Consider the following 11,999-nt stretch of genomic DNA (forward strand, 5'->3'; position numbering starts at 1 on the left):
TGCGATCTCGGCAAATCCGGCGGACCCTGGCCCTCTTCGAGAATTTTCGCTATATCATGTGTAAACCCGGGAAAAAAGTTGCAGCAACTCGCGCACACGCACACGGAACGCAACCGACACCATCCCCAAGAAAAGAAACGAACACCGCGTGCATCACGAGTGACGTGTAGCGGGGCCGAGGCGGAGGCGCCTCCCGTCCCAAGCTTAACAGAGCAGGCGCCGCGCGAGTCAGAGGCTCAGAGCCCCCTTCCCTTCCAGAAGGTCGCCTCCCGCTACCGGTTTCCTCCTATTTATACGCCGCTCCCACCTCCCCAACCAACTAGCAGTTGCTTCCCTCCCTTTCTCCGAACCCCCAATCGCAAAGAAATCGAGCAGCGGACAAACGAACATGCGGGCCATGGCAGAGGACAGGCCGGGTGGCCGCCGCCAGGAGCGAGCCACCGCGGACCTTCCGATTCCAAGAGACGACGGTGGCTCTGTGGCGTCCGACGACGAGGACTCCGACGGCGAGTTCGAGTTCCCCTCCGTGAGCCGGCAGCCGGCGGCGGCGGGCGGGGGCGCCGCGGCGGCGGACGAGCTCTTTGCGGGCGGCCGCATCCGCGCGTTCTACCCGGTGTTCGGCCGGGTGCTGGACGACGCCGCCGCGGCGCCGGCGCCGAGCTCGAGGGCGCCGCTGGGGCGGCTGTTCCAGCTGGAGCAGGCGCGAACCTCCTCCGTCGCGTCCACGTCCTCCTCGTCGTCTTCGTCGTCGGCGTCGATGGCGGACGCTGAAGCGAGGCTCGACGGCGCGCCGCCCGACAGCTACTGCCTCTGGACGCCCGGGTCGTCGCCGGCGTCCTCGCCCTCGCGGCCGCCGCGGAAGAGCGGGTCCACGGGCTCCATCGCGCGGTGGCGCCGCATCGGGGAGCTCGTCGTCGGCCGCAGCCACAGTGACGGGAAGCAGAAATTCCTCTTCCTCTCCGCGCCGCCGTCACCGGCCAGGGACAGGGACCACCACCAGTCCCCCGCCGGCTCCAAGTCGAAGCCGCCAGCGAAAGGAAGTAAAGCCGCGACCGCCGCCGCCGCCACCGAGCTCGACACGGTCGCCGCGGGGCGGCGGATGTCGTACGGCGGCGGCAAGGCGTCGCCCGGGGGGCGGCGGACGTTCCTGCCGTACCGGCAGGACCTCGTGGGGCTGTTCGCCAACGCCCGTTCTGAGCCCCGACGCGCCGAACCGTCGCAGCCGTGGAGGACCCGTTCCAAACAGTGAGATTCAAGTTTGAATCTGGGATTTGAAATTTCAGACGATTTGACCTGGTGATCCCCTGCAAACCTTCTTTGTGAAGACCAGTTTTAGCAATTTAGCATACGTGTGGGGTTAAAGCGGCCAAGCAGGTCAAAAAGAACAAGTGTGAAAGTCAGACAAAGCAGGGGAAATGTGAGCCTTCCTTTTCGGATTCGTCGCGGCAATGAGGTCCGAAGTCGGTGGCAGCCACTTGAAATTTGTGATGAAGGTGGTAGGCGAGTACAGTACTACGGAGAAGTTGAAAAAAAGTTCGTAACTTTGTATATGTGACTTTGTACATACGGTGTATACAGGGAGTCCTCCCCCTAAAGTTTAGCTCCTGTCATATCGAATGTTTAGATACTAATTAGAAGTATTAAATATAGACTATTTACAAAACCCACTATACAGATGGAGGCTAAACGGCGAGACGAATCTATTAAGCCTAATTAGTCCTTGACAATGTGATGCTACAGTAACCATTTGCTAATTATGAATTAATTAGGCTTAATAGCTTCGTCTCGCCGTTTAACCTCCATCTGTGCAATTAGTTTTATAATTAACTCATATTTAGTCCTTCTAATTAGTTTTTAAATATTTGACGTGACACGGATTAAAGTTTAGCTCGAGGAAGCAAACACTCCCATAATGTATATTAGCGAAGCAGGTGGTCATATTTGCGAGGAATTCACCTTCCCTTGTTAGCAATCTATTCCAACCAGTTTTGATTTTCAGCAAAGCAGCTCGCCAGCCCAGGCAGCAGCGCCAGCCGCGGACGCCTGAGATCGCTGCCTTCGAGGCAAGTTTGGCAGGACTCAAAGCAAACAGGCTCAAGTTTAAAAAAAAAAAAGCAAACAGGCCCATGCGTCATCCAACGGCTCTTTCAAAAAAAAAAACCCGAGATATCAGAAAAACTAACTGCGATTTGACCGATTTTCAGGCATCAATATTATGTTTGGTTCGTATCACATCGGATATTTAGATACTAATTAGGAGTATTAAATATAGATTAATTATAAAACTAATTGCACAAATGAAGGCTAATTTGGGAGACGAATCTATTAAATCTAATTAGATCATGATTTGATAATGTAATGCTACAGTAACATGTGCTAATGATGGATTAATTAGATTTAATAGATTCGTCTTGCGAATTAGCCTCCATCTGTGTAATTAGTTTTATAATTAGCTCATATTTAGTTCTCCTAATTAACCTTCGAATATTCGATGTGACATAAATTTTAGTTCGGACTAAAGATCCAAACATCCTCTTATTTTTGCCAACTACAGAGCTGCTAACGCAGTATGGTTTCAGTTACCAAAACTTTCCCATTTTTCTTTCACCTGAACAGAGATCGTTTACCGAATTCTTTTCATCACCTAGCGTTTGAGTTGACCGCCTGCCCGCGCGCAGACCGTAAGTTGCCGGGAGCAGAGGGAAGACCGTATGGAAGAGGGTCAATGCGTTGCCGGTGCAGAGCCACTTGCTAACAGAGTACTCCTCCTCATTACGTACTCCAGCTCTTAATCACGCAATTAGCCAATAGCCACTCCACGAGCTTGTTGCGCGCAAGCTGGCATGCAGACGTGCGCACGTACGCTTTGGACCGGTCAGCTTGGCGCTGACACTCCCATCCGATCCAACTACACAAGCAGAGCCTGTCCCTGGGTTGCATTGCGTTCGGTAGTTTCAGTCAGAATTCAGATACAGGTCAGGTTTGTGGTAAGGTTTCGTTGTGGCTGGTGCCGGTAGAAACTCCAAAATGACGGAAAGGGAACAAGCTAGCTGCACCGGAATTTTTACCAGGACCTGGCGTTAGTCAACCGAGTGAACGGGCGGATTGCTAGAGATCGGGGATGACACGATCGAGCTTTTAATTCAGTGCCTTTTTCTCGCGCGCGTCAGATCAATCTCGCGGATTGGTTCAACGGCGGGGACCTGTGGCTCCACGCGTTCGCACAGACAGTGCCTGCCTCGGACAGGAACACTGGTCGTCTCCCGCATTTTACACCAGGACACCGGGGAGGCAGCAAACGCGTCAAAGCTAATCCGGTAATCCCTTGTCGTGCCAGTTCCCTTCTTGTGCAGTAATAACTGGAGCAGCGAGTATACGTACGAACTCGGTGCCACGCGATGTGAGAGATGTTCAGCTTTCAGACTCACCTAACTGCAACACTGTGTTTGGTGTGATTAGTTGCAGGCTATGTAAAAAAGGGGACAACTCGACGGTAAAATACACAAGTCAACAACTAAATTTTGCGAGTTGGTTCTTGCGTCTTGACCGACACAGGTCAGCCGGTGTTGTTTTTAACCTCCCAACCGGGAGGGTGTCGAAACAGCTAATGTGGGCGAACAACACTCGTCGGAGCACGTAAAACAAAATGCCCGGACTGAGCATCTGACTCACCACATCTTGACCTTTTTAATCTCGACGGAGCTATCCCATGTCTTGTTGGGGAATGAGCATGTGCGCTTTCACCTACCTCCTACTGCATTTTTGTGTTCCTTGAGGATGGAGCAGTCCACGACATATTTGAACTTCCTTCTTGTCCTGACCTGCATAACCTAACACAGCAGACGTATGCACCAGGTTACTCTGGGGCTGATTGGTTCGCAGCACGCCCCCTCATCCAGACTCCACGCGTGCGATCTTAGCATGATTGGTTAGGTACTGGGTTTGATCCGCAGCATGCAAAAAGGTCCCCGAGCCTGACTTCCAGGGTGCAGCTAGAACCTTCGTCTCCTTGGAGCCTGGCTGGCTGGATGCGGCGTCGAACACGCGGGTAAGCGCATGTAAGAGAAAAATAGGTACATACATGTAACCAATCAAAATCTCCCTATAACCTGACTGACACGAACCAAGCAACCAATCATACACCTCTTGTGCGCAATAAGCCTGTCCTAGCCGGCCTGGCTCCCTCGTACGAGGTGGGCTACGCTGAGAAGAGAATCAATCAAACCCTCTGAAATCTGAGCACTGGTCGGGGAAGGAGCGGTGTTGGAGAACTGCCGGACGAGAAGTGACAACAGTGGATTCTTAATTCCTCGGTCTTACGTCGCTGTTTCGGTTGTTTATGGATTTCACGTTAGTCACAAGTACATTTTAAACTGGAAGCACTCACTAGAGCAAACCCTATTTATCAAGTCGTCAGCTGAAGTTACAGTTGCCAATCTAGTTTGGGCCGGTTTGGGGTTGAACTCAACTACATTGGGCTTTTCTAGGCCTTCAGTGGGTTGGGCTATACTCCAGGGGAAAAAACAAAAATGAGTGGGAATACTAAAGCCCTTATACACATCAACATGGTGTCCTTTTCGCAGTTGTGTACTTGACAAAAATCATTTTTTAAACGATGTACTTGACAAAATCTTGCAGTTTCTATAATGTTTATGCCTCTTCTTGCTTCTGCCCAGCAATTCCTTCATTGTAAGTTTTTCGAGATGAATTGTTTAGAAGTTCACCTCAAAACCAAGAGCTCTTTTATACTCCCTCTATTTCATAGATCGTTTTGGTTTTCCTAATTTCATACGTTTTGCTATGTATCTAGACATAACCTATAGGTAGATGCATAGAAAAAAATCTGTATCTAGAAAAGCTAAAATGACCTACAATTTTGGATAGAGAGAGTAGTTGTTTATAGGTACCAACGTTTACTTTGAGGTACTTTTTTCTCCTTTTTTTCACTCTTGATTTGGAAAAGACAATTAAAAAAATTAAATTTATGGCTCCCCACACATTGTGTGTGGTGGTCGGCGACACCGAGAAGACATTCATCCTTCTTGATCCTGTCATCCAAGGCTCATGGAGGATCTCGACATGGTATCAAAACCCAACCCCGCCCACCACCACCACCATCATCATCATCATCACCAATCGCTGACCTCACCTTTTCTCCTAGTCCCCTCTGATTGGGCGCCGTGTTGACCTCCACCTCCACAGGTTGAGGCCCCTCTTCGTACTAATCTGTGATTAGGCTCAAGTGACACGCTTGTTCAAAATTTGGCGATCGATTTTTGTTGTTTTATAGTAGCCTACGTGGTGTAGTAGATGCCTGACTTGGACCTGTCAGATGTTATTGCTCCTAATCCAAGGGTGGAATTAGCTTTTACTAACGATATGTCATATCCTTTTGCAGTGCAGTTTGATGCTATCCTCAGTCATCTCAAATCATTAAGCAGTGGTTATTTTTTTTACCAACAAAGGTTGGTAACATGAATTTTAACTGTTTGAAAATCACAATTCATATAGAATTCATAATCTTTGATTTGTTTTGAGAGCTCAGTCTACCATGCTTAGAATGAGCTATTTTGTCATCACACTCTATTGTACGGCCTAGTTGAATGAGCTAGACCCGGCAAGTTAGCAACTTTGAAGCTTCTGGAATGTGAGATCCTATATGCTAATCCACATTATTTATCTTTTGCAAGCAAACAACTACAGGGGACCATACCTTTCCAATATGTGCTATGTTGTAATTATAATTTTAGTTTCATCATGATTTGTGAATTGTTGATTGAGATGGCACATTTTTCACTTATTTATCATGCATAATGTATTGCATTTTTTTACTATTTTTGTATATAGGGTAATGTGATCTGAGTACGTAATTGGTCAAATAACACTTTTTGGTTGAGAACTATGAAAATTGGTTAACTTTGAAAATGTTGAGGAAATAGCAAGAGTTAGTTAGCCATTTACTGTCAGGCCAATATTGGGAAAGTATAGGCACTTGTTTCAGTTAAGTCACTCTAGTTTAACATCTCAATTCAGAGTTATTTTATTTTCCATACTATGTTAATTTCTTTTTTCTACCTCTTTGTATCTTCTAATGACTTAGGTATGTGTACTTATGATTTTGAGGAAAGTAGAGAATTGTTAAACCAAAGCGTAAAATATAAACTCCAAAAGTTTGCATTATATGCAATTAGACCATATTACTGAAATAATAATCCTTGCTCCGTTACTGCATTTTACTGGTGAATTTTGTCATGGTATCCGCTGCGCCTGGTTGTTTGGTTGGGTGTTGACGGTCGTTAAGTACCAAATATGACTGTCAATATACTCAAGAATAAAGGAGGATTGACATTTCTTACATGCATATTTGGTTTTGAATAATGTAGTTCCACTTGTCCTTAGAGATTATTTGATTGTAGGTGAAATAATATAAAAGGATGGAGAAAGCACTGGATCCAAGAAGCACGCTTCCAACCAATGGGAGGTTGCCACATGTGCCTCCCATGGATTGAAGGGCCCACAAACTACCACAACCGTCTCAATCCACCGGATAACACACGCAACCGTCATTGGGATCCACCAGGCAGTCACCCGGAGAAAGGCGGTTGCAAGGAGGACCCACATGGGGTCGGCCGAACCAGGGGTTCAGCCGAACCGCCATTGGCTCCTCTCGCCTCCAGCCTTCACGTGGCAACGATTGACAGGCCCCCTATGTCGGTTATAGGATATTTCTCGAAGATTCCCTGCCAGAGCCGCCTCTTGGAGCCTATAAATATAAGGGTAGGGGCTCCATTCTAGGACACACACCACAAGTGAATCATTTTCTCCCTCTTAGCTTCCAAGTTAGTAGAGTTAGGCTAGAGTAGCTCTCCTTTAGGTTCTAGGTCTCCTTGGAGTCTAGGGTATAACTCTTGTATCTTTTATTCCTAGGTTGACGTTATTCTATTCAAAGTATACATATTCTTTATATAGTATTGTCCTTGGTTCTTATATGCATGAGTTAGAGATATACGCTCATATGTTGGTCGTATACCCTTGCTATCATAGTATAGGCTTATATACTCTTATGTATGCCTTGAGACCATGCTTCAGTACATACTCTGTGTGGGGACCGTCCCTCGGGTGTCCCCACTTAAGCAATACAGTGCTATTTCCTGGACCAGAATCCAGCACCAGCATGAATCGAAATGTTTATCAAAGTAAGAGGGGAGAAAATAGAAGGGTTATGATGGTGTCATCTTCACCTTTAAGGAGTAAGCAGGAAGCAATCAATGCACAACGGAAAGATGAAAGCTGGCTCCCTAGAAGACTTGACAAAACAAGCAAGATTGAGTACTTTTGCCAAAAATACTCAGCAAGTATCTTAACGTTGAAAAGTTAATGACATGTAAGGTAAATCAAGGTAAGATTGGAGTTTTTATGCAGAAAGTTTGTATGCAAGGTGTAACACCGTTGGGGCTTTTTAAAAGGAAGTTGTTATTATGATAATGTTATTTTAAGGGGTTATGAAACTATCTGGGTAAATTTTAGTATTCAAAATAGAGGATAAAAGCATGATCAAGGGGTTGGTGTCAAGACTTGCCTTGCTTGCTGAGCGACGAAATCGAATCTTAGTAAACAAAGAAATAAACATGCAACCAATCACCTCAAAGTTATCCAAAGCTCAACAGAAGGGTTTTAAGAAGGGTTGTGAAGGGGGTGGGGCTGTGGGATAGGATTTAGACGGCTTTCCTAAGTTTCTTGTGATTTCCTATATGTCATGTGATTTCTCCTATATTTTATGTGGGTTTTTTGATGTAAGCGCATGGGTTTGAGGATGACTTGATGGTGGTTTCTGTGCTATGGGGTTTGGATATGTGCTAAGAATTTCCTAAGCTCTTAGGAATGATTTGGAAGTTTGGCATGATTTCTAATATAAAGAAAATAGGATTTATTAAGTGGCTTCCTAGTTTTGGGGGTTTAGGACATAAGTTTGGGGAGTTGAACTCATGAATGTGTCTAGAATATATTCTAATATTTTTAGGAATTTATTTGATATTTGTTGATGATCGTTAAGTACCAAATATGACCATCAATATACTCATGAATAAAGGAGGATTGGCATTTCTTACACGCATATTTTGTTTCGAATAATGTAGTTCCAGTTGTCTTTGGAGAATATTTGGTTGCAGGTGAAATAACACAAAAGAATGGAGAAAGCATCTATACTCATCAATATACTCATCAAAACATATTTCATAATTTGCATAATAATGATGTTAGGTAAGATTTTAGAAAATTCCTATATGATTGTTGTTCGGTAGATGAGTTTGAGAGGAAATTGGTAGAGTTCTTAGAGATGAATCAAGTTATAAGTCAGGACAATTGGTTGCATTAGATGTATCAAATGAGGAACCTATGGTGTGCTGCATATTAGGAGTACAATGTTTCTTAGGATTGAGGAGCAACCAACGGAGCGAGAGCCTAAGCTCTAGACTTCATATGGACATTGCTGTTAAAATGTCATTATTTGACGTGCTACAACACTATGAACATTGCCTTGCAATATTGCGCAGAACTGAGGCGAAGTTTGATATTGAAGTATTGCAATCCGTTCCATTCATAGAGCCAGATGCTTCAAATATTGATAACCACATTGCCCAAGTGTTCACACCTATGGTCTTTGACCTGGTCAAATGGAGCATACATGCTGCCAGCAAATGCATTCTCCTTGAATTACTAAATGGATGTGATTTGATTTTCGTACATTGTGGTTAGGAAGAATAGTACAGAGACAAATTTCAAGGTGCATTGTGTATTGAAGGAAGCCTCGCTGTTCTTGCCGTAAGCTGCCATGCAATGGCACACCATGTTCGCACATATTCTATGTTTTGAGAATATTGCGAGTATATTGACTTCCCAAGTGGTTGCATGTATATTGACTTCCCAAGTGGTTGCATGTATATTGACTTCCCAAGTGGTTGCATTCCCAACAGGTGGATGACGAGTGCAAAGTCAAGATTTCCTCCAACTACAAAAAAATAGCATATATGATTAGTCGAAAAGCCTGGAGAGGTACCACGAGTTACGAAACTTGAGACATGCAGCATCCTTTAAGCCATATTAGCCTACTGAATCATATGAGCGTATGAAACATGCTCGGCAAGGAGAAGCTAGGACCCATCTAGTGGTAAAAAAAAATGAATGCATAAGATATGGTCGCTACTTCCACAAAACAGCAATTTGATTATAGAAATGGGGAAATATTATGGATCTTGTGCATGTGAAAGGCCGAGGTGGACTGAAGAAAAGACTGAAGGCAATGAAGAAGAAAAGATCAACAATTAAATGCAGTCGTTGTCATCAGGAGGGTCACAATTGGCGTGCTTCAGGATCACACAACATTTTGATTAAACCATATGGTGCTTCCCTCGCAAGGTCGAGGTAGTACATTTTATAACTCCAATTTAATCTAGCACACTCCAAAGTATACACCAAGGGACACATCTCCAGTTGGCAGGTTTCTTAAAAACATACATGTCCTTCCTCCGTGATGTTTTTCGAGGTTATAAAAAACTTCCACTTCCACCACATGAACTCTAGTTTCCATCACAAGATCATGAATTACAACTAATCAGCTCAAAATTACAAAAGTATATGAATAATGAATATGTAGAATTTCAAATGTGCATCATGTGCCATATAATTAAATACCGGTTCTTCTTCCTCAGAAAAACGATAATGAAAATAGGATAGGGAGATGAGGTGGGCCAACTAAGTTAATTCATATACCACATATTAGAATATATATTTAACATGTTCTCATTCTAAAATTTAAAGGGCCTCATTAAAAACAAATGAACCATGAGGAGGACCATGAACCTTGCCAGTCCTCTTAGTGGCTACGTCCCTGCTAGAAAGCTTTGTTGTCATAAATTGTGTTTTCATAAGTTCTTTAAGAAACTTATTTAAATAAGTTTTTCAACAAACTTGTTTGAAGAATTATGTTGGCAAACTTGTTTGAAGAAGTTTGTTTTACAAACTTGCACGAGGAAGATTTCTATGGAACTTTTGAAGAAATTTTCATGAAAAGTTATGTTATAAACTTTCTTAAGAAGTCCTCCTAAAACAGTCCTTCTGATAAGTTCTCGAAAAAATATCTCCTAAAAGTTATCATGAGAAATTGTTATGGGAAGATGCGGAGAACAAAAAATATCAAGAGAGGAATTTGTCATTGTTGTAGCGTTTGCCTTGTCTCCTGGGCTTGTTGTCCTAGTCATGCTCTGTCTCGACCTGGACACCAAGCTCACCATGTGTCTATGGTGTCGCCAAAATGAGCACATCCTGTTAGCTTGTCAATGCTCAAGTGTCAACCTTCCACGTACATGTACGCCGTTCCCTTCCGTGCGCAGGCAGCATAAGTAATGGCCCGTACGCAAGTTCTCAAGCTGGAGCTCTTCAGCTCCTTGCTAGGTCACTGGCATGGTATGGCTCGCGTGGGCGTGGCAAGCTGCGTTCATCGGAACAGGATCGACCGCGCGGCGGCATGGAGCAGCCGTGCAACCGCAAAACTTCGGCTTGGAGTCCCTGCGACTAACGGGGGAATAGAGAATACGGTGGGTATGGAGAAAGGTAAATTTACACTTCATTTCTACTATATATGGCGTTCACTTCTTTTTCTCTCCCGTAGCTGTAGTAAGAGAGTGTGTATATGGCATTCAACCGCATCTTGGCGTGCCCAGAATTGGAACCTGCAAGTTGGTGCTACAGCCAGAGTGCCAGTCTTTCACGACAGTCATCCCCGGCCACCGCTACGGATGCCCTGAGTGCGACTACGGATGCAGATGCGAAGGTCTGGCTGCAACTGCAACTGCGACGCAACATTCTCAATCTTTCAGAGCGACAGGGCCAAAAGAAGTAAAGAACACCTCGATGGAGCCTCAAGATAATGGCCACTCGGTCGAAGTTCCCAAAAGTGAACTGCACATGGAACTCCCTCAAATGCTGTTCTGACGAAAGAGAGTTCTCAACCCTAAGGCAGGCAATACGCAATTGTTGTGCTGATCTCTCTAGCAAAGTTACCAGGCGTCTTGCTGCTGTACAGCGGGGCGCATGGGAGCCTGGGCCCAAATCCAGCACGGGCCAGCTCGCCGAAAACAATGGAACAAAAATGGCCCGTGTGAGTTCAAGCGCCGCGGCTCAACCTGGTGATGGGCCGAATGCTGATATGTCTTCTCCATCCAGCGGGTTTTGTACCTTTTGTACCACGCACGACCCCAACCAAGTTAAGCAACAACACTAAGCCAACCTCCGTTACCCTGGCTCTTAGCTCAAATGCTCAACACAGGATGAAGCCAAGAGCTAGGAACAAACCGTGAGAGCTATCTCTGGATGAGTACTGGTGTAGACCCTGCTCGTTTTTTTCCCAAAAAAAAACAGAGATAAAAACTTACGAATTCTGCACCAGGCAAGCAGCGCTTCGCCGACGTGTCTCAACCTCCAGCACGCTGCTGCCTCTCGAACCAAGATCACGCGTTCAATCACCCCCTCGACATCACCTAACCACCACCCAACCATCCGTCCCGGTGATTAATCAACGGCACAGCCACACCACACCTGCGCCGTCAGAGACCTGAACTCCGATAGATATATTTCACCGGCGCGCCAAGAAAATAAACCCCCATCACACGCTTGGCGCTCTGCGGCTGTGCCACCTGCAGCCCAAGCCGACCCAACGCCCCCCCTCGCCGCAGTCAGCAGCCTCACCATTCACATGCACATCCAAGTATCCAATAGATACAGACATACAGTGATCCACCACAACAGATACAGACATACAGAGATCACCACAACCGCGAGTCAGCCACCCAGCGTTTCTCCTCGACGCCGCGCCTTTCGTTTTCGTTTCCGTTAAGCCCCGCCTGGCCGCGCGCGCTCCCGACATCCCCCGTGTGGTCCAGGGCGCTGGTGTGCACACGGCGCGCGGCCGCCGGCCACACGGTGCCCCGGCGCGTTATCCCGAG

At 45.8% G+C, this 11,999-nt stretch overlaps 1 protein-coding gene across 1 annotated transcript; it reads left to right on the forward strand.

Moving 5' to 3' along the window:
• The first annotated feature begins 261 nt into the window (after positions 1–261).
• Positions 262–1,659, forward strand: LOC101777186. Its single transcript, XM_004969221.3, has one exon. The coding sequence runs from the start codon at positions 389–391 to the stop codon at positions 1,247–1,249; it is 861 nt and encodes a 286-aa protein (XP_004969278.1). The 5' UTR covers positions 262–388; the 3' UTR covers positions 1,250–1,659.
• The last annotated feature ends 10,340 nt before the right edge of the window (positions 1,660–11,999 follow it).

Source organism: Setaria italica, chromosome V, assembly GCF_000263155.2.
Source record: "Setaria italica strain Yugu1 chromosome V, Setaria_italica_v2.0, whole genome shotgun sequence".
In the NCBI taxonomy this organism is placed as follows: Eukaryota; Viridiplantae; Streptophyta; class Magnoliopsida; order Poales; family Poaceae; genus Setaria; species Setaria italica.